Below are 25,438 nucleotides of genomic sequence, written 5' to 3'. Positions count from 1 at the left end.
ACCCCTTCCATTTTGTCGATTGTTATCTAAAAATTTTATACCCTGGCACACGCAGCATAAGACTTTTCGTTTTTATTTTTATTTTATTTTATTTTTTATCGCAACCTTTCGCATTGTCGGCTCAGGTACCGAGCTATTGGTCGTTGCCGACCACGCCTCCGCGTGGATCCGTCCCACAGCTCGGGCAGGATGCGGGGCCGAGGGGCTCCGCCACTCGAGTGCGGCCCTCGAGTCCTCTCGTCGACGTCGAGTAGTCCAGTTTCGAGTGACACTAGTTTCGGGTGGTGCTCCACACACGAGAGCCCCGGAGTTTATTTATTTTACGCTATTATTATTGTTTTTCCTTTTTTCGTCGGCCGTGCACGCGCTCGCGTATATTTTGCACGTGAAAAAATACCGTTTACGATGACGTGAGCACCACCGATTCCGCGGTTTCGTCGCTTGTGCACCACCAGTTTTTTGGCGTGGTCAACGTACGCAGGCAGCGGTATTTCCGGGTAACAGTTTTTTGGACAAACCGCGAAAGTGGCTCTCTCGGTGACGGCCGCTTCGTCGGCGGCATCAGCCGTGTTCTCCGAGAGCTCGGGCGACCTGCTGCCGGAGCTCAACAGCGCCGACCTAGCGATGTCTCTGAGCCCCAAGCCCCATCACCATCACCATCATCACCATAATCATCACGCAGCACACACCACGCCGTTCTCGGTCACCGACATACTCAGCCCGATCGAGGAGTACCGTAAGCTCGAGCTGTGCGGTTCACCGTCGCCCTACCACAGGTCCAGCACGGCCGGCAGCACCGGTGGAAGCGCGTCCGGAAGCCCAGGTGCCATGTCCGGTGGCGGAGGTAACAACAACAACAATAACAACGTCCCCGGCACGGTTCCAACAGCTACTAGCTGGCACGTACACCCGCAGTTCCCGGCTCCGCCGCCGCCGCCGCCGCCACCGCAATATTGTCAGCCAGACATGGTCACGTCGTACGGAAATTCGGCCACGTGGTATGGAGCGCCGGCCAACGACCCACGATTTGCAAGTAAGTGTTAATAATTAATATTCTACGCACCATATACCACCCGTTAACCAGCGACTCAATTACCGAAAAAGTAGAATCTCTAGTAACTACAGTACTACCGCTATAACCAAAGTCTTCGCAGTAAATTCCAAAATATATTCCATAAAAAAACCGTCCATTTATCTCTCTGTACAGACTGCACTAATTCAATCGTACATTTGATTCGGTTTGATAAGTATAATTCATAATAGTGTATATATCCGAAAATCCTGTTATTAGCTGAATAGATTTTGAATATTTTTTTCCAGTTTTTGTATATATTCACATTAGCCTCCAAATAGTAGTTGTTATTATATTTAAATTATATATAACTATTTTCTGATTACGAATTGATACAAATGAAAATTCGTATAAGTTCGTAAAATTAATTTAAGTTATTAAAGTATAATAATAATAATAAACTTCAAAAGTATGAATTTTATCAAAATTGTATACTTTCATAAAAATAACAATTGAATATAATTCTAAATTAAATGTCCAACTCGCAGTCTTTATTATAACAAATAACGACCTAAAAATAATATAATGCTAAACTATAACATAATATTTCTAAATTATTACAAAATTAGTACTTTCATTCAGTATATTCTAGTTTTTAGTTCATACTAGAAATCTTAGATTTTAGTTTTTAAAAATGAATAATGCCTTAAGCTATATACATTAAATTCCCTTATCAAAATTCTCATAAATATGCTCCTAATTAAAATTCGTAAATGTATATGCGTTCTTCGTTCTTGTTGGAAAAGTATAAACATGTTTGAAATTATTATTATTAATTTTCAAATTAAATTTACTTCATTGGCATAACAATTACATACTTATAATATTTTTTGTTTAATAATGTATGCCAAAATGAATACAATAAATTAATAGCAATATATATTTGTAAGTTCAATTATGAGATTTTGTTATTACATAAATATCATACCTACAAGTATTAAATATTTCTTTAATTTGTTTTTGTCAATGTAATTATTAGAATTAAAATTTAAACTCAATTTTTGGAATGAAAATGTATTTAAAGTTCATAATACAATTAAATATAATATATTGTATTAATGTATCATTTTATAATTAAAAACTATTGAATTAACAATCATATTAAAGATTAATTATCTTAAAACATTTTAATTGAAGATTATTATGTTATCAAGTTATACATGTAAATAATACATCGCAGTTAATAGCATAAAAACATAACGGATACCTTACTGAAAATGTTATTAAATTAAACTAATTATTAGTTTATAGTTAGTATAATTAGTTTTCTATATTTTTTTATGTATTATGTGTATATTTTAATTTTAAATTAGGCCTATAAACGTATAGTATTATCGTTAATCGAACGATGTTAGTGTTTTCACACAAGCATGCCCAAGCAACCGTAAAATACGCAGAGGGTGTGCATTCAGGGTGTCATATTGAATTAGATAGGAGCCGTTTATACACGGGAACCCCCTTTTCCGCAAAACATTTGCCGCGGGATGTACATTATCTAACCGGTTATTACAACCGTCGTTATAATGTCATTATCCCTCTTTTTATGAAGCTACTAAGAACAGCCCCATATACGCCTCAATTTCAATCGACCGCCTAAAGCTTTTTATGGGTGGCCCTTGTCATTCTATGCAATAAACAGTAAATTAATGTATTATTTTTGAGCATTAAAATAAAGAAGAGATAAATTGTACAGGTTTTTAAAAATGAAATCAATAATTCACAATATAAATGTATTAATTGATAATATTTATATGTAATCTATCTATACAAATAATATAAATAAATATTATAAGTAAATTAAATCAAAAATGTTTTGGACTATTTTTATTATTCTACTTGTATTAATTTAGATTTGTGTGCTAGTATTATATTACATTAAATAATTTTACTACTATATTATTGTCACGAAAAAAACTATATTAATGCCCATTTCGAAACTATCTAGTAGTTTATACGTAGTAAAATGTATGAAATAAACTTATTTATAATATAATATTAATTAAATAGTTTAATATAATTTATTATTTATTATATTGTTCATAATTGTTATTACGTAACAATTATCAATAAATATTTTGTTGTAAATCAAATTTTCACGTTTTTTAATTTTTTACTTCAACAATAAAAAAATAATATTCTTTCTCCAATCAATAATAAGTTAAATAGCATTCAAATATAAATACTTATACCTAAATATTGACTCTTGGGACTTAAGTAATCGAATAAATAGTAAAAACATAATTTTTAGTATGAATAATAATTACATTTAAAAGCATAAAAACGCTCTTATCGTAGATACATTTTTAACATTTTATATTTATAGTCACTAATACCAACTTATATTTTATTTATGTAAACTACTAAAATCATAACCAAAAACTTGATTTAAATTTACTGCTAGTATCACAAATCTCATCTACCCAACCCATAAATCCCATCCATAGGCTCAAAAGAAAATATTGCAGAGATTTGTTAATCTAAAATAAATTCACGTTGGGTTCCATCACTGGTTGGCCTCCCTCTTCAAATTATTCAAGTTAAATATATACCACAAATTATCTAATTTACTTATTGTGATGTTAAACACAGATTGTAAATATCATTATTTTTAATAAAAAAAAAAATTACTGTTATATTGTTGTTATTTAATGGTATCTAATGAAATGTGTTTGAATAAAATAATTGTCTATCTTAATAATTAAATCGTGTTCTAACTGTGTGCTTTGTTAGAATTAGACACGATAAAATATTCTAACAAGGCTAAATCAAACGTCTTAAATAATACTGTGACCTCCATATCATGTGTAAGTAATAAGTTCGATCGGTATAGTCATAATAATGTATGTTTATGTTGTACCACTACGTTTGTCGAACATTACTAAGCATATTTTTTGTGTATGTTCAAATGTCCATTATTATAATATTATGAATGATCCATGCTTAAGTACATTACGAACTATTGTACATCTTATTTATTCCGTTCAGCATTAAAATAATATTTGTCACCCTGTAACTCGTGTGTTTGTTTAAGAAATATTTCCAAGGCTTGGGTCTCTAGTAAGCAGCTACCAATGTTTGGCAAATACAAATATGGTGGACCAAAACGAATTTCAACGGGGAAAGAGAGAGAAAGAGAGAGAGAGTAAATGACAAGAAGGGAAAAAGACTCATTAAAATTTTTATCCTCCGTGTAGCTTCGAAAAGTTAGAAAAACACTGACGTAGTTTTGGTTTTGACAAACAGGTAAAAATGCTTCTCAACGCCTGACAATGCGTTTATTATTGGTTTATTTCAATCTCGTATAAACGAACCCTCTCCCTCCGATAGCAATCAAGCTATCAAAATATTATCTTTTCTACTGGGTTTTTTTTTTTTTTTTGCTCTCACTCTTTCCGACAGGGGACACCCACGATGCTGTGATGCAGTAGAATGTTAAGACCACAGGTAGCTTCTAATGCGTTTTAAAATGAACCTTTCAACGCTATTTTGTAAACATAACAATAATAACAATAGTTATAATAATAATAGTATTACTCGATTTGTCGTCCAGATAATTTTCATTCATTCAAAAATCGGTGGCAATCCGTGAAACGCCCACTCAAAAGGTGCCGGATGAGTCAATCGGATAAAATGCAATACTTGTCCGGATATCCTTTATTCAATCATCTTATGTGGTTTTACGCGCATTGTAAATGGGTTTTCAATACTGAACGGTTGTTAGCGTGTTCCTTATAATATGTACTCATATCTTACGTACATACACACACACATACACACGCATATATATACATAATATATTATGCCATGTTGCCAAGTCGATGGAGAAGGAAACGCGGAATTATTGATGTGGGCCATGTACGGAGGGACGGCCATTAAAATAAATTGTGCTCGTCAAGGTCTGATAAACCCAACCATGTTGTTATTGTTATTATTATTATTACTTTTTTTTTTAATAAAACATTAAACGGAACTCATGAGATAGTCATACGTTTTTCCTTAATTTTTTATACTTGCCTTAATATTAAAATGATCCAAAAAATAATGTGAGAAATTATTGTTCAAGAATAATATTGATATAATGATAACTTATTTTTTTTTTTGTTCTCAACAAATATACAATACAATAGTTTAAAAGTATTCGGAGTTAAACAAAATAAATTATTGAATATAATTGCTTTGAAAAAATGTATGTCAGTTCTAGAAATATATTTTATAACACTGAGTGTCGACCAATATTTTTTTATTCTTATAAATATTTTGGATAATTTGTTCGTCTATTATATATTTACGTTCATACAATAATTATACATTATAACCACGTATGAACTGCTTCCGTCTTCTATATTCTATCCTTAAACTTATGTTCTTTATTAGTTCACTGATTTCACTCCTTATTTCTGTTTAATATTTCTCCACTTTTATTATTATTTCTGTTACTCATATTATCATTTTTATTATAATTATCTTTATACTGTCTGCACGCTATCGCGATCTATATTATGTTATTATTTAATTACTTACCTATTTTACGAATATTTATATTATATATATTCTGTAATTTTTTAGCTTTATTGTTTAAAATATAAGTTCTAAATAAAATACAAGTATTAGACTTTCTTCTTTTTTATTTTTTATTTCTTGGTTTAATTTTCTTTTATTAATACTTTTTTCTTTAAACTACATTTAGAAAGAGATTGAAATTAATAGAAGTGTATTATTATAATCGTTATTCAATGCATATATAATAAAATTAATTAATTAATTAATAATTATGTGAATCTACTAATATAATATTATTATACATTATCAAATGATAAAAAATATTTTTTATTCTTAAATCAATCGAATATAATTGTTGAATAATTGTCGAATTCATCAAATTTTTGAACTAAAAATTATTACTTTTAAATGATATTGTTCTCAGATAATTTAGCAAAGTGTGTTTGTTATGTTTTAAACTTTTGAACTGTTCTTCAAAGTTATCTATAAGTATTGCTTATATAAAATCTCAATAGTAAATATATCTTTAATCATTGAATATAAAATGATAATCTGAAGAGTAACCCGTTATAACAACACATTTAAACTCTTTCTTAAGTATACTCGAGTATTCGGATTTATAATAGCAACACTTAATGTTAAGCAACTTGAATATATATGTCTTATTTATTTTTTTGCTTTGTGAACCATGTAGGCTTTTTGAAAATTCTATATTCGATATAATGCGATCATCAACTTTGTAATTTTTTAAATTATTCGGTTAATTACTTTGAGATTTTTATTTATGCTATCAAAAAATAATTACTGGAGAGCAGGTTTCCTCTTGGGCATTTCATCAGACAGTACAGAATACATTCCATAACATTGTAACTATATATATATATATTATTATTATTAGCGGCCACGTGTATAATTATAGCATTTTATATGACTAGGAATTTTATGTAATACTAAACATATTCAGAAATCTATAAAATTATTTAAAAGACCTAGGCATTATATGAAATGCCAAACAATGTATAGATAATGTGTTAAATACTATATGTGTATACTCTTTATTTGTAACTTTCACATTTCAGTTTTTCATAAAATATTAAGTGTGGATAATCAAGAAGTTATATGAAACATTGTTTTAATAATAAAAAACAATATTGTATTGCTAACTGATGAATAATAAATGTATCAATTAATAAAAGATGTTACTCATACTAAATTGAAAAAAAAAAAGATTCAGGTTACTTAAATTATAAATTGTTTTGTATATATTCTGTAATAATTGGTATTTCTTAATAAATATATTTGTGTACAAATAAAATTAATTTTCTTTGGTTTAATTTTTTAGTATCATTATGATAAAAATAAATCGATTTTCCTATTTAACACATTGCAAATATTTTGTTTGTCATTTTATAAAATAGTTATTATGCAAAATACCTAGGAAATGTAAGTAAAGATATAAATATTATATATTTCTTTAAAAATTGCTAGATATTACATACAATTCCTAGTCATTATATAAAATTCCACGAATAAACACATTGTTTATAGCATAAATATATGAACATCATGTAATTTATTTATTTATTTATTTATTTATATTTATACACTTATATAGAAATTTGAATTTTTATTGTTGTGTAGATTAAATGTAATTTTAAATATTTGCCCGATTTTATGTATTAATTATAATTAATTATAAAATATATTAGATAATTATCTTATGTATTTTTTATATAATTATTTTTATTCAATGATTCAACTAAAAAAATATAATAATTATTATATTACTGTAATTATACATAAATTAATGTTAAATATGTATGTAATTGTAAGTCAAAAATGAAATCATATTTATAGTGTCTAAATTATATTATTATTCAAATTAAAACTAGTTGTTTTCTCAAAAAATAATATTTATAATACAATCGTAGATATAAGTATTGCATCAAATAAATATAAATATTTAAAACTGAAGTTTTATAAATATATTATTCATTATTCATTTTTTAAATATTCAAATGTATATGAATTATAGTTAAAGTCAGTGGCGTAGGAAGACTTGCTATCACCCCTGGCAAACTTAGAAAAAATTACCTTTCTAACCAATTAAATTTGATGTCATGATATTTTTTAACCTTTAATTTTATTAATATTTTTAAGTATATAATTTATGCTTATAAGTTATTATTACAGTGTTAATTTTAAACTTTGAAAATTTCCTTTTCTCACTTTATGACTGTCAAATTCATCAATAATTTCTTCATATACATTTTTTTATTTAAATGTACTATTTTCAAATTTCTTCATTAAATTCATACGTAGTGTGTACAAGTAGACAATATCTATGTATTTCAAAAAGTATAATGGAAAAATGTTGGTATAATTGTAGGATAAAAATACGACTTTTACACAATTTTGCGCCTCTTAGCAATTTGCGTCCCTGGCACATTTACCATACCCTTGCTACGCCATTAATTAAGGTTATAATTTAACTGATTTAACAAACTTTATCCGGATCTATTAATAAATTACTAGAATTAAACTATAATTAATATTAACAAATTAATTTTTCATTTAATTTTTCATAAACATGATTTATTACTAAATTCTTGTATTCTCCGTTCAAACCGACATAATCTGTTAAAATTAATTTTATAATACTGGATGAGGATTTAAGATTAAAAAATACCAATAATTTACTATAAATAATTATATCTCATTATTGTGTATATTTTTAAATAAGTATTGAATAACTGTACGACGAAAACTTATATTATTTTCACGCATATAGGTATAGCTTATTAGCAACCAAATTTTATAAAGCACACACACACACACACACACACACACGCGCGCGCGCGCACACACACACACACACACACACACGCACGCACGCACGCACGCACGCACACACCCAAACATATTTTATTTTAACCGACACGTGTCTTCGAATACATATAGCGTGTTTATCGATTCTTCAGCCCCTAACTGTTTGGTGAAAACCTGTCAAAAATCGTCTCTGGATAATACGTACAAAAAGCTCGGAACCTATATCGCATGCTCCATTTGTAGATGACAAGGCGCGCCTATAATATAATGTTTGCTTTGTGACCGGCATGAACAATATGTGTGGACACGGGTGGTAAGGGAGGGTACATTAATATAAATATATATATCGTTGGTGTGCAAACTACGTCCTGTCATCAGAATACTAATTGGAATCTACCATACTTGATAAACACTTTGTGTTCCATAGTTTAAATGTAGTTTATATATGCATAATATATGTACTCGTATATATAATATTAAATAATTCATAATACTATTAATACCGCTTAAATTACCTATAGGTAAATATAAAAAATGTTTTGTTGATCGTAGAGTGTAAATTGGTTTTGATAATAATGAAAAGAAACATAAATTTAATATTTACGTTTATTGTAAACCATTAAACAATGTGTACATACAAATAATATAACTAATAAGTCTTAACATTATGTAGCTGCACTCACATAAACAACACTTCAATATCTAAATTAATACATAGTACGATTATGGTTAGTGCTTATTGATATTGATTATTTTAATAATTTTGATAAAATAAAATAATCGTATGATTCAAGGCTAAATCAAATGTTATGTGGTCCTTAGAATATATATATATATATATATAAAGGTGTACCTATATCATGATATTGATTTATATATTATATATGTTATGAAATATTCATGAGTAAATAAACGAGCATCTTACAAGGTGGTTAAAAGGGGTGATGCAGGGATTATTTGAGACCCTTATTGTAGAGGTATAAGCGTAATGAATTCCCAATGAGCCTTGTTTTTTGACTGAAAGTCATTGACCTTTATTACTCTGACAAAAATTCAAATTTAATCATGTTTATGCGTGTTATTGCAGTATCGAGATTGATGGGATCATCAAACACCTCGATGAATGGTATGACAAACATGGGATGTGATACCAAACCACCTTTACAGTTTCCACTTACTCAAAGAAGAAAACGAAGAGTGCTGTTCACGCAGGCTCAAGTACGTAAAACTCGCAATCGTATTTAATTTAAAATAGGTTAAACTTCAATTCTATATTTTTGATCTTGTCTTAACGTTATTTATGTATTCATTTTATTATAATATTATATAAAGAAATATTTCGATTTTATACATTTACAGTTGTATTCAATTTTTTCGTAAGTATATATTTATGTGCATATTGAAATTAATCTTAAAATGAACTTATACGAGCAATTTCTTATAAATCTGATTTGTTGAACACTAACTAAAATTTTATACGAAGGAAAATATATTTTCTCTATTATATAATGTATGAGTAATATTTCCAACGTAATACTGTGTCTTATTTAAGAGTGAAAACCTATCCCGAAACCCAAAACCATATTTACTATTCAAGTTCATAGGTATTTACAGCGCACTTAAAATGTCTCAAAATCCACATTTCTCGTTTAAATGTAAACACAATCAGGCGTCACGTCAAATCCACGAAGGCATCGTTTTGACACGAACTCATCCATCGAATTTGTACATTGTCCAAATATCTTTCCCCTTCGGATCGTGTGTGTATATATAGGTGTATGTTCCCTTTCTAAAATCGATGCTTCGTGTGTGGTTAATTTGTAAGCAATGGGAAAATGTATAGTATTATTTTTATTTTATTTGCAGGTATACGAATTAGAGCGAAGGTTCAAACAACAGAAATATTTATCGGCACCAGAACGAGAACACTTGGCTAGTTTGATCCATTTAACTCCTACACAGGTAAATATTATTTTAAGTTTATAATATATGTATAAGATTGTATTACTTATTTTCCGTAAATACTTATAGAAATAATAAAATAATAAAATGAAACAAAATTAATAAATGTTTAATACTGGTAAATTAATATATAAATAAATATGTTATACATAAAAATAAATAAATAAATGTGTAGCTTGGTGTATTGTATGTGTAATGTACAACCTGTTTCGAATTAAAAATTCATTACCATATATATACAAAATCAGTAAAACGATTTATTCAATCTTATTATAGTTAATCTGAATTATAGTATGAATTATAGTATCTGTACGTACCTGATGATATATTTTTAATTTGAAACCGATCGTACATTACAAATATAATAATACTCCAGACCACGCATTAATGAATTTATTTGTACATAAATTATTTATTTATATAGTTTTAGAAAATTGAAGCATTTAGTAATATTAATTATAAATGCCTTACAATTTAATACCTTTGAAATAGTATTTATATGTGCGAACTTTAATTGATTAACGGTGGGTAGTTCGGCGGAGTCTGACGTTGCCTATATTATTTCGTCAGAATTTTAGAGTTATAAATTATGATTTAGGTCAAATAAAGGATAAATAATGAAATGTACACCTTTGTAGACAAATAAATATTTTCTCTTATATACAACTAAGGTGTAGAGTTTGAACAGTACATATAAAGTCGTTTTATAAATCAAGATTTAAAAAGATTTGTGAATGAAAAAATTATGGTGGTACCTAAACCGTTCGATTCACCGTTCGATGCATATTATCGTCGAACGTAATACATTTTTGATTGATTAGAACGATAACAAATTATTAATTTTGAATGTTCACTCCGGTAAAAAAAAAAAACGTCCGATTTCACCTAAATGAGAAAAAAATTGTACATTATGTAGCTTTTTCTCAAGTTTACGTGCGCATCGCGATCGCCATCATCGTGAGTTTTAGCAATTTCAATGTAAACGGGAAATTCAAAACTGGAGAAAAAAAACTCCCCTCGTTTTTCGCGACCACGAGTCGAAGAGTAAATATTACAAGTTTTAATTTCCGCGAACCGTGCGGCAACCGTTTACTGCCTGAAAACGTTATGCGGACAACGATCCATGCAGTGTGTTCATTGCGCATTCGGTTTGACGTAGCGCAGCGAGATTATCACGGCTAAACCAATGAGCCCATCGAAACCGTTGATCCCGGCTTAAACGTTCGCCGTGCGGTTAATGAGGCTTAAACATTTTCCGGGGTTACGCGTGCGCCGGTTTCCGCCTCCGCGCTGCTGCGGTACCACAATAGGAATAATCGTCTAGTCGCGTCCTCTCCACCGCCGCCGCCCACCAACGACCGTCCCGCAGTTTCACCCTTGAACCGTCCCCAATTTTCCCTCGTCCACAGCATCGTCACCCGCCCGTCGACGTGCTTTCGAACGCCCGCACGCACGCGGATATTTTTCGTAATTTTTTTTTTTTTTATTACGCCGCTTTAGCGTACATCGTGAGTTTGTGTGCCAACGGAAAAACGTCCATGCACGCGGTTGTAACGTACGAGAGAATCGCTATTGTCGGTGGAAGTACAGTGGTGACCGTGGTGGTGTTTTACCGCTGCTACCGTTGGGGGGGGGGGGGGCACAAAAGCAGTGTTCATTGTGAACCCTCCGAAAAATGTCTGAAGTGGTGAGAGTACGGCGCACTCGAGATGATCGGTACCCGGTGCGCGGGGCGGCAGAACAATGGCCGACAGATTGTGCCTGGTACGCCGCCGGGGCGCCAGATGTTGCGGCAAGGACTCCGGTACGCGCGCGCGCGCACGTATAATATGTATACAAAATATAATCGCGGCGATGCGACTACTGTTTTTTTGTCGGACCCGTTCGCCACCGCGCACACCGTCCGCCGCCAACGCGTGTATTTTGTTGTACGCGTTCGCGCCGACGGGGACCCGTTCGTCCCCAAAATGCCGGTCGAGTGTTCCCCGCGGGCATAAAACGGCCCGGCCGAATAATAATAATAATAGTAATAGTTATAATAATAAAAATATACTTGTTGTGTTTATACATCCGCAGCGACGGTGGGCACAAATGTTACGCATATTCGACAGATTTCCTTTTTTTTTTTCGAGGGTTTTCGTCCCTGCTGTGTGTGCTTCATCAGCGGTAAACGCGGAACTTGTCACCGTCGTATTAACACAATATATATGTATATTATACTATCCTCATTATTCACGATGTTATCAGAGGAGGAAACTAGTTGGAATTATGGGTCCCCCTTCCCCCCGGAAAAACAAAAATATTCAATACCCAACTGTTTCGAAAAAAATTGGTTGCTGCTCTGGCATAGTTACGTAATATAAATGTATTAATGTATGCTTATTGTTATGTCTAAAAATTTACCATTGAGTATAGATCAATCCATCCACTTACCAAATTAAGGGACGATTCCCTCCCTCTGTTCCCTTAAATTTGCGGCTCTGAATAATAAACACGTACAACGCTTTTAACCGCATGAATACCTACATAGTTAATATTTCATATATGCTCGGGGATTAGCTCCAGTCGGATTTTGTTCGTTCACTAAATTATTCGAGACCCGGTGTTATGAGGGCTGAGATTAGGGTCATTAAGTGGCAATAAAGCAAGCGGCCCGAAAGCTTCAAAAAAAGTCAATTTTACCAAATCGTTCGAATAGTATTCCGACAAAATAACATAGGTACAAACCCAGACACCACGAAATCTACGAGCTTTCAATACATCGGTTCATTTCTATGTTTTTATTTAAGTACCGTATGAGGCATTAATACGTAAGTATCTGTACACTCATCAAACGCATAAACTTAGAATTTACGAAGAAAAGTAGTCTTCGCTCCGGAAAAATGTTAGCCCTAGGAGCCGATTTATATTATTGATTACTCAAAAGACCAAGTTTTTCGGATCCGATGTAGAGAAATCGTTCGTTTCTCTACATTTCTATATACATTTGTTCGACTCGGGTTCAAAATCTTAACCCCTTACCATAAATGATCTCGTCATGAATTTTATAACATTAACTATTATTTTTTAGTGTTCTATTAACTTCCGTGGTAGCCTTAAACTATTAATAATATATACGTATGCGTGTATTTATATGAGATAACTCACGTATCATCAATACTGTAGTAGTTATCATCGAACTATTTTGTTTTAACCAGACACCATAACCTAATCGAAAAAGATTAGTTTTGGACTGAAACCGTATAAAAGTATTGGAACCAAAACCTTAACTAGAACCCATAATAACGTTTATGAAACAACCGAAACCGAAATTTTAATTTAAAGTTAAACGGTTTTAATCGAAACCGATATTTATTATTCGTAAGAATCGAAACCAATACCAAAACCGAAATTTTTATCTTTCTTGTCCGGAATCAAAACCGATAAAGGTTTCAGTCCCTGGTTTAAATGCCCATTTTACATGGTGTTTAAAGTAGTGTAGCAATATAATGCAGTGTAGTGTAAACAACGTTACCCCATCCTTTTATATTATAGTAAATCCTCGTGAGATACTCTGTATATTTGTATACAACTACGTAATACAAGTCATTAATAATTAAAATGTTTAGTACAAATTTGGCTACTCATATTTATGTATATAACTTTCATATTTTGAATATTATCTGTGTTGATTTTTAGAAATTATAAAATACATTACACAGTGTAGTCGCATATAACTTTTTTGTATGACAAAACCTGATACTAGTGGTTTTTAAAAACAATAAATCCATCAGTGGTGTATAGTAAACACTCTGCTTGTAATTATGTTATAATACTCATCGTTTCTGGCACTTATTCGTTTTGAACATCATCATAATCTCTAGAGCCGTAATTCACGTCGAGCACCTATAGAAACGTAACAACAAAGGTATTTATGTATAAATGGCGCATACTCGTATATAATATTTAAAATTCAGTGAGTTTTACGTACTATAGTAATGTATTACATGTATTATATTAGTATCCTCATCATTGTTTTAATACATTATTTACGCCGAGACGTGGGTAATAATAACGCGTACATACTATATATATACAAATGGATACATGTGAATATATGTATATAGGTACGTGTATGATAATAAATACTTACACATGGAAAAAAAAATAAGAATCATTTATAACAGTTGACGGCGGTGATGGTACAGGATGTAAAATCTACGTGAATGGCGAGTGCGTATCGTTTATATGGACAAGTAGTTGAGTAGAAACCGAGTACTTTTGAAAAGTGAAGTGAATTTATGTAGGAATTATTCGCAGATACTCGTGGCGGCTTCAAGTATCCGCGGTAGCGGTGGTGGCGAATCCCGTTCGTTCGGTCAAAAGAGTTAGTCTTTAAACCTTTATCCAAAAGCCGCGTAGAGTGCACTCGGTTCGCGAGTACTTTTAAAAACACCTCTTCAACTTTATTTCCACTTCGTTCCCATTGACTGTTAATATTAATGTTGGTCATCTTTTGACTTTCAACAACAACTTAAATGCTCATTCGTATTCCTTTCTTTTTTCCACAGATCATTTGACAATACAACGATAGGAATATTAACTGCATAAACAGCCGTCAACCAATAATTATATTTTAAAATATAGTTATAAACCGATACTCGAATGCCTGTAACAACGCAGTAAATTTCATTCATTTATTAGATAGGCTAATTACCATAAATTCTAACAATAATTATAATACTTAACACGATTATTTTGAACAGTACCTACTTATTTAACAACTTATCAAATAATTTATGGATTCATATATAATATTGAAATAACATGTACACCATACATACTTAATATACCATATACATGTATGGGTGTATAATAAATATGTTACGATATAATATTAAAAACTCTTAAGAGTCTGATAATAAGTATGATTACTTTATTATAGGTAAAAATATGGTTCCAAAACCATAGATACAAGTGTAAACGTCAAGCAAAAGAAAAAGCAATGGCCGAACAAAATGCCCAAAATCAGGTAATTAATTTTTCAGTAATTTCAATCTAAGCTTGAAAATTAGTTGAAGATTGAGCTTGAAAATTTTATAAAAAATATGCTTCAACTATTTTTTTAACTTATTCTTATTTATCAAGATGTGCTGTGACTGACGAATGTTTAATACAACAATTTTAAATTAATAACACCTCATAGAGGTGAACAAACTAACCTGATTTAAAGGTGTTTGAACGTTTCTTAAAGTTTTTATTTCGAACGATGATTATTTATTAATCACGATTTTTTCTGTTAAAAATTGTGAAATAAATGAAACGTATATTTTATCGTTATTTTAACAAAGATTTTATGTAAAACATATATACTAACTAATATATATATATACATACATGCTTTACACATATATGACGCGTGTTTAGACTATAATTGAGTGTTAATTTATTTGCAGGCTCAAAGTTCACCACGACGAGTGGCTGTGCCCGTTTTAGTGAAAGACGGTAAACCGTGTTCGGGTACTTCAGATTCCTCGGGCCAACAACCGGCGCCGGGGGGCAACAATTGCAATGGCCATAGCCCTGCCATGCATCACGGTGGTCACGTACCCGTCCCCGTCCATCCCCATCATCATAGTCATCATCACCATCACCCGTCCAATGTTGGACATCACCAACAACAACACCAACCGCCGCAACACCAGCTGCTGACCAACACTGCAATGGCATATCCAAGACAAAATGTAGGTCAGCATCACCATCAACAACAGAACATGTCCTATTTATCTATTCAAGGACGTGCTTGGTGAGCTATGACTTATTTGGTCCGTTACCTATTTTTAGCTAATCAACAACACTGTAGGTATCTAAAAATTAATTTCATATCGTACGCAACGCAATCGCTATTGTGTTCATATAATACATGTTATAAGTGTGTATATATTGCACACACATCGCACGAAAAACATTATGTATACATATAAAGACAATTTCAAATCACAATGACATTACAATAACCACAGTTCTAGTGAGATATATTATGTTCCCCGTCAACATAAATATAAACAGTAATGTATAAAAATGTTAATATTTTATTTTAAATTATTTAAGTTGATTATTCTATATTCGTTTTAGTGTTTTTTTTTTTATTTGTTCTTAAAATGTTAAATATATTCTACGTCTATGTTATACTCCAACGATGTCATGAATTTTGAAACATCTTTATACGTATACAAGTATACGTAAAATTAAACTATCTGTATTAAATTATTATACTATACATAGTATATATTCCGAGTACATATATGTATAGCTATAGCCATTAAATGTATTAAATATTATTGTATAGCAAACATGTTTATCACTGATGATGTCTGATAATTTGTTTTTTTTTTAATTTGTTAGGTCTGTGATAGTTTCACTTTGGTATGTTTTTTCGTACATATTAATTCTTTATCTCTATTATTATTATTACTATTATTATTATATTTATATAAGACGTGTGTACATTAAATTTAAAAGCACTATAAACACAATTTTCAGTTGTAGGTGTATTAAACTAAGAATTTAGCTTTAGATTCTATACAAATAGACTGTTTGAATACCCAAAGTATAATTATATAATTTTTGTAAATCTCTATTTATTAAGATGATCAAATTGAATAATGAACGAAGACATAAAACAGTTTAAATAATTATACTATATAGTATAGCCTTATTGTCAAAACAATTATATATATTGGTATTTATAAAAAGTCAAAGTTATTTCAATACTATAAAATATTATGTACAGTTATCAAACGAATCGTACATGAGCAAGTAAAAAACAATGTCGTTTAAAATGACCTATATATCTATATGAATATTTTTCAGCGTAGGTATAAAAAAACTAGCTTGTATAAATATTATTATCATTGTTGAATTATTTTAATTGAATTGATCCGTTTTCCTTGTTAAATGTTTAGTAATTATGGACAATATTACGATTCGTATATCTAATAGTAATGAGTCAAATTGTACGAACAAAGTAACTTATTACCTTACAACGAGTATTTTTCAATTACAACATTTTAATAAGCCGAATAAATTATCAGATTTTTCTTGCACAACCCCGAACTGTAATTGTTTTGTAAAAATGTTCGACTTCTATACACCTATTGTATATTCATTTTTTTTTTTATCCATTATAATTACTTTTTTTTTTTTGTGTAAAATGTGATGTATATGTAATTGTATCTACGAAATAAACTTATATATATATTTATATATATATATATAAAAAATAAATAGTAAACATTAATTGTTTTTTCTGCGCGACAATGAGCATTGCGATCATCTCGGTTGCTGCATTGATCGTGTATTGTGTTATTATGTTCCGCCGTAGCAAACGAAAACCATTTTCGTCTTGTGTGTTCTGCGTGTCTCCTCAAGTCCTCAAGGCGAGTACATAAAGTTGTTAATGAGTAAACAACAGTAGCGTTATGGACTATAGCACTGTGTACACGTATATCTATGTGATAAAACACAAGAGAACCGTATGACGAGCGAAAATAGGCGGAACCAAGACTACCGGAGGACCGCGCCCCCGACGCCATGACAGCGCGCTCTCTATAACTCATACACCGCACAGGCTACACACGGGCGCACGCGTACACGTACACTCGTACACACATACACGCACGCACACCCATACGTTCACAACACGCATGATCGTTTTAACACACGAGGGGAACGATTTAATAAGGCGCAAAATGTATGTACAATAAAAACCCGATCGACCCCAACAATCGCTGGTGAAAAAAAAAAAACGTGTGTATGCATATGGGAACTTGCGCTTTGATTTGAATCCAATTATTATCGGGTTATTAAAAAATGATGATAAAACCCCTGCAGAAAAGGTCCAACCAGAAAAATATTTGCTTTATCGAAATTAAATGCATGGACGAAAATTTAATAACTTTCGCTTCTGTACATATATAAAGTTGCAAATATTACGTGTAAAACGATTTGATTGTTTATTCAGTCACTTTGTATGGCGTAAGTATAAACATAAATGTATAGGTATAAATTTGTATATTTTATATGTTTGCAGTCCATACGTATCCGCACGACCACTTGTTTTTCGTTTTTACCAATTGATAAAATCCTCATAAATAACTAAATACTGAACTGTATTTCCCATATATACAGTATGTCCCATAAGTCCCGTATCACCCTTAATATTTCCACAGGAAATCAATATATTTAAACGCGATTTTTTTTTACAATACCTAGTATGGAAATTCTGATTGAATGGCATAAAATTCAATTTTTTTTTTTAAAAAAATTCAAAGATTAAAAAAAAAATGTTTATGCATTTAAGAATTTTCAATTTTTAAGATAGCCATTTTCTTGAGCATATTTTTTAAAACAGTCCAAAAAAAAAAAATATTAAAATTAAATAAAAATTGACCAAGTTAGAGCAAGTTATGTTTTTGAATAAATATAATAATAGTTGTTACCTAGCAAAACACGAATTGCTCGATTTAATCAATCTCGATTGGAACGCTGATTTTTTTTATGGCAATCTGTAAATATCTAATTATTAGTGAAGCTATTAGGAAACATTAAAATTAAAATTCCTATAATATTTTTAAACTTGATTGTTAATAGAAAATAAAAAGATTTTATGACATAAAAAACGAAAATAATGCATTACATTTTATTTTATAAATGTTCGAAGTGACCTACATTATTTGTAATACAGAGCTGAAGTTTTTGGACCCAAGCATTTTTAACATTTTTTAATGTCTCAGGTAAAATATTTTGAATATTTTGTTCAATTTTGTCACGGAGATCAGGCAATGAACACGACGGATACACAAGATTTTTCGAAAAACCCCATAAGAAAAATCCATTGGTGTTAAGTTGGGCGACCTAGGTGGCCAAAGCACTGGATTAATGAAATGTGAAACAATTAATTTTTTTGTTATAATTATTCAAAAACATATCTTTCTTTAACTTGGTTAATTTTTATTTATTTTTAATATATTTTTTTAACTGTTTTAAAAAGTATGCTCAATAAAATGGCTATCTTAAAAATTGAAAGTTCTTAAATGCATAAAAAATTTTATTTTGAATTTTATGCCATTCAATCAGAATTTCCATACTAAGTATTGTAAAAAAAACCCGCGTTTAAATATATTGATTTCTCGTGGAAATAATAAAGGTGATACGGGACTTATGAGACATACTGTATAACAACAATTGTTTAATTGTTTATTGCTTAAGAGCCGTTTTCGTATGGACAAAATTAAGAATCAATAATATAAATCGGTCTATAACTACTTTTTGTTTTATGTTCAGATAAAACCGGTGAAGTAGTTTAGTGTCAATTGATCTTGTGTAATGTAATTTACTTTTTTCGGGAAATCTTCTTAGGGATAATTAAATAGTTTCAAAAAATATAGCCTTCTTTTTATGAATTATAAGGATTTAAAGAATATTGTATTTTACTTCCCGGACTTCAAAATGGTAGTTTATTGATTTTTTAGGTAAGTGAATAAACACACAAAATATTAAAAATACACCTAAATTTAAATTTAAAATAATTTTTTAACCATTATTTTTTGATAAATTAGAACTCGTCGCCATTTGGAAAATATTATCTTTCATTTATCATCGTCTTGCTTTTAATTTTAATTCGTTTTACCGAGTATACTTGAATATACAACTGTATCGAAATATATTGTATTGATGTATTTTATACAAACTAATATATGAAATAGAGATGACCGACGCAATCAAATCTTTTCCAAGTCTCAATGTTACAACAATATTCTATAAATACAAATGTTATGATGTAAATTATAAAATGTACTTATAAATTAATATATTACATGTAAAGTACTTCAAAAAGTTAAGATTCCCATTTTTAGTTTTTAAAATGAACAATAAACTTTATTATTTTAACTAAATATAAAGTAGAATTTTTAATTAGTATCTCATAATTGTGTTTTTTTTTGCTTATTCAATAAAATTAAGTTTATACCATCTTTAGTATTTTATTTTACAAACATTATTTAGATGAAATATGCTTGACTAGTTGATCTTTAATGCTCATTGATTAGAAGTACGAATGTAGAACCAATGTATTAAATACTTAACAACAGAAGCTCATTTATCTTAAATACCTACATTTTAAACAACTGTCACTGACATAATAATTTTTTAAAAATCATAATTGTTTGTGCAGATAAAATTTTTATTTTTATTTAAGTTTAAGTTATAATTTTCAAACGTACTTAATTTATTTTAAAATTAATTATTTATTCATTGATTGGAAGTACCTACCGTAAAAACTCAAGAACATTATTTTACATGACTCACGCATTAATCATAATTCATATTTATACTACAGTCAATTACTTTATAAGAAGGAAAATAAAGGATTATGTATAGGTATATGTATGGTAAATGTATAGATTTATATTTACTATAATTAATACCATTATATCTTGTTATTGGAAGCTCGCCGTAGTAAAATAATTATTGAAAAATTATAATTAACAGAATTAATAATAATAAAAACACTTAAAATTCTGGTACTGCAGATGGTTTGGCGTATTTAAGTATACATATAAATATTAAATTAATTTATCCGAACCAAGACAATTTAACAGGAAATTAAAGTGATTCGAATACATATTTTCCTAAATAAAAATTTTACAGAATTTACTAATGGAAATCAATTAAAATGTGTATACAATAATGCAAAAAAAAAAAAAAATATGAATAAAAAATAAAGGTAATAGATAAATTCAATCATTCGTCAGCAACAAAATTGGTTAGATTAGATAGGTTATTTTATAGGCCAAAAACCCTTGAATATGATTAAACACATTGATAATAATAAAAAAAAATTACATAAAGTAACAGTACAGAAATGTATTTAAAAAAATATTAATACCTATTAATTATATATTTTAGAATTACAGAAAAATATTAAAAATATTACAAAATTAAAGCTTAAGAAATAATGATTTCGAAACATTATTATTTTTTAACATTAACGCAACTTAAATTCATGACTGTTAGAATCAATGAAGTCCATTAATTGGATATTTTTTTACTTAAGAGTAAAGCACGAGGAAGAAAAAATCTACACGAAATCCACACGATGATGTGGAATAAAAAATCGATTGTTGTTTCTGAAAAAGTATGAGGGAATTTTGATTTTTATTAAAGCTAGTGAATGTGGACAATCAATGTGACCATTCAGTAGATTATAAATTGAATATCCGAATGAATTATATTGGTTAATTGGGTATATAAATATATATATATATATATTTATACGTTAAAAATTGAATTGCAAGTAATATTTTTAAAAAGTATAAATAAACAGGGTAGTAATGATAAATTATAATGTCTGTAAATTAATAAATCTTTATTAAAAGAAAAAAAACTTTATCAAGTAAAATATTTAACAGGAAATAAACCTTTTAGTTTTTGTTATAACAAGTAAGGAAAACTATCATTTTATTACATGGATTTTAGAGAAATGTTTAGTGACAATATCCCGTATAACTCGATGTATACAATTTCAGCTGAATGGAGGAAACATTATTATTTTTATCTTTTCATTTCAGTTTTTGAATACTGGTGACTTATATTTGTATATATTGTATTGTTCATAGATGACCAATTTGGGGCTCGCGAGTCATTGTTAGATGCGACTCACGCTTTATTTATAAAATTAAAATTTATTTATATTATTATTTTGGATTTTAATTTTATATGTTTAAATTTACAAAATATTATCAAATTATTTAAAATTTATTTGTATTTATCTTGTATTTGACTCTTGGAATTATTATATTTATCTGTGTGGCTCATGAACCTATTCATGTTGGCCACCCCTGGTATAGTTATACACGTGATTGATAAGAGGAGTACCTTTCTCTAGTAGATAATAAACTTGAATTATAACAATGTGAAACTTGAATAAATGTATATATAGATAAAGAGGGCGAATAAGATAAACAAATTTTACAGTAGAAATATTTAAAAACCATACATGTACTTGTACTTCACTATCAATTCCTTAAATAATAAAATTCTTAAATGTTATTTTGAAAAATTAAGCTCACCTATAACAATTTATTAAAAAAAGTTATACACAAAAGCTGGAAAATTTATAGACATATCAATAATTAAACAAGCGCAGAAGTTTTAAATTTAACAAGATTAAATTTTATTTTAAAAATCTAGTGATTATAATATGATTATCATATAAAGAAGGAAATACTTCAATGGTTGTCAGTGCCTTAAATTAATTCTTATTCAAGATAATTTTTTTTTATATACATATGTTTTAAGAACTATCTAGACCGACTTGAGATTTATGCCATAAAAGCATGTACGATGAGAGGCTACCGGCCAACTGATACGCGTGAAGCCATAGATCTCATGTACGATACAATCAGTCAACACCCACTCGGATCAGATACCATATATGTACCATGTATGATAAATTGATTGTGTACAATCATATTGATTTTAATTACATTTCATTAAATTAAATAGTAGTATTGATCATAGTAAAATTCAACAACTAGGTATAAATCGTTTTTATCGTTTACCCAGTCGTCTTTACTCAAATAAAAATCATAATGTAAATTTTTAGTATTTTTTTACAGGAATTTTTTTTTTTTTTGTTTTCTTTGTCTAACTACACTATAGGTAAACATTAAGTTAGTAGATTACTTATAATAATAGTTAATAATTATATTTTATCATACAAATTATTATCTGCTTAACGTGCAACTAATCATTTTTATGCCTGGGGAAAATGTTAAAATTAAACCTTATCATAAACCAAGATCAATAACCTTCCCTACATTTTTTTTTAATAATTAACATATAATCATACTCTTTGAATTTTAAACACATTATCATTAACAAAGTAAAAAATATCAAACTAGTAATTAATAATATTTTATATATTGCAAAAATTACACCCTCTAAAATGTTACGCCCGGGGATGAATCTCCGTCTTCCTCTCACTAGTACCACCATTATATATACGTCTCATGTTATTTTTATGTAAATACCTTATTCGGTAATTTACAATAAGGTTTTCAAATCTCGTTGAAAATTAATCGTATGTAATACGATAAAAATAAATAATAGATAATAGATAAAAATTAAACGTAAATCATAAATAATAATAATATGCAATCGGTGGCACAACCAAGGGAATGTTTTGGACGTTTAGACACCTCCTTCCACCCCCATTAAAAATAATTATTTATGAAAATTTCATTCAAAGTCCATAGGAATATATAACCGGTTTATTTTTTTAGTTTAAAAAAATTACACCGCGGAATTAAAGTTAACTACTATAGATGAAGTTATAAAACAGTTAACTCGAATAATTAGACGATAATATTTTGTAATTTAAAATTTGTAATATTGAACGTTTAAAATCTTTTATAAAATGCTTTAACGTATTAACCTACGAGAACTACTAAAAATAAATGTGATTTCTACCTAAATATTATGTGATATTATATGTTTTTCAGTTTATCTAAAACCAAGCACCAGCGGTATATCCAGAAATCAGTTACGATGGTTGAGTTCGAATAGGTAAGGTAATATAACAAACATTGGACACTAAACATTTAAAATTCTATAATCATAAGCTTTTGGAGAAAAATGTTAAGGTAGCCACTGTACACACTATTGATGAAACAGAGGACACTCATTTTGAAGAAACCATAGTCGCTCACCTATAATGGACCGAGGAAATGGTTCTTACGTTTACGGACGTATAAGATTATATGCATGGTACGTATAATACAATCGAATACATTATTTACGTTATTTTATTGACGATTTAACACATCGAACGTGTTTCTACCTCATACGCGTAGTTCATCACCGTGGTAAACTGTGCGCACACGATCTCCTATCCGTTATAAATGTTATGCATATTGAATTTAAAAAAAAGTGTTTGTGTATGTGTGTGTGTGTGTGTGTGTGTGTGTGTGTGTGTGTATGTGTGTGTGCGTGCATGCTCTCAATCCGATTTAACGGCCGACAAAACAGTTAGGTTCGAACCGTTTGGAAACGATTCGGCGGGGTCACCGAAGAAAATCGCCAACAATAATTTCACCACTCGAATGAGGCTGTCGAAATTCCCCTGCGGCGTTGCACTCGTAACAGTCTTCGGCGGCGGTGGCGGTGGCGGTGACCGCGAGCGCGCGCGCCGTGTTCGTCGGCCCGGACATAAAACGAAAACGCTTCGTACCTACTTGCAAACGCACTAAACTGCATCGTTGCGTACCTACCTATGCGCTCGGCGGTGGTCCGCGTATACGGGGGTGCGCGATCGGTTGTGCCGCCGCCCCATTGTTTCGTCGTGTGAGTCCCACGGCCGCATTACCGAGAGACCACCGCGAAATCACTGAACACGTTACGCGCGCGCATTACGTAGGTAAGTTAACTCGGAAGTGGGCATTATTATTATTATTGTTATTTTCTTCCCGCGTGAGAAACACCGCGCGCGTACGCGTAGTGCGAGCGCCCGCGTCTCTATGACGTCGCGTGTGCAGTCCGAGGTGTATTTCCGAAACAACTCGATCGGAAATGAACAAACATAAAGTTCCAAGCCGAATTCCCACACGTACGACGACGTGAGAAAATTCCAACGCTTCGTGGGCACTTTCCGCGTCAATATACGATGTTATACGTGTACAAATAATAGTATTTATATTCCATGTAGACGGAACACCGTAGAGAGCGAGAAAGAGAGTGAGAGAGAGAATACGTTTTGCCGTTATCGTGCCAATATACCTACACCACGATTATCCCGCGGTAGGGCGGCTGTGGCGGGCGTATAATGTGTGTATAATGTGTCTTGGAAAAAGGGACGCTATGACCGCCACCACCGCCTCCGCGGACCGGCCACCGTTTTTGGTGGTAGCAGTCACAAACACTCGATGGAGGCTATTAACAAGCGACGAGTCTGGTGTGTACGCACGCGTTTATATGTATGTATACATATATAACACACACACATAGAGGAAACTGAGTATATATATGACACGATCA

The 25,438-nt window shown here is 30.4% G+C and overlaps 1 protein-coding gene across 1 annotated transcript; it reads left to right on the top strand.

Moving 5' to 3' along the window:
- The first annotated feature begins 232 nt into the window (after window positions 1-232).
- LOC112687038 (thyroid transcription factor 1-like) lies at window positions 233-17,579 on the top strand. Its single transcript, XM_025559565.1, has 5 exons — window positions 233-1,033; window positions 9,489-9,619; window positions 10,268-10,363; window positions 15,288-15,374; window positions 15,799-17,579. Exons 1-5 carry the CDS (start codon window positions 625-627, stop codon window positions 16,150-16,152), a joined length of 1,077 nt encoding a protein of 358 aa, XP_025415350.1. The 5' UTR covers window positions 233-624; the 3' UTR covers window positions 16,153-17,579.
- Window positions 17,580-25,438: the final 7,859 nt, after the last annotated feature.

Source organism: Sipha flava, unplaced genomic scaffold, assembly GCF_003268045.1.
Source record: "Sipha flava isolate LNK unplaced genomic scaffold, YSA_version1 32_pilon_pilon, whole genome shotgun sequence".
Taxonomy (NCBI): Eukaryota; Metazoa; Arthropoda; class Insecta; order Hemiptera; family Aphididae; genus Sipha; species Sipha flava.
The sequence above is the reverse complement of the archived record's forward strand: the minus strand, read 5'-3'. Positions and strand labels throughout refer to the sequence as shown.

Excerpts from the sequence above, each read along its gene's own strand:
- LOC112687038 (XM_025559565.1), top strand. The coding sequence starts at position 625 with ATGTCTCTGAGCCCCAAGCCCCATCACCATCACCATCATCACCATAAT. Across the intron at positions 1,034-9,488 it reads CAACGACCCACGATTTGCAA|TATCGAGATTGATGGGATCA; the intron begins GTAAGTGTTAAT and ends GTGTTATTGCAG. Across the intron at positions 10,364-15,287 it reads TCCATTTAACTCCTACACAG|GTAAAAATATGGTTCCAAAA; the intron begins GTAAATATTATT and ends ACTTTATTATAG.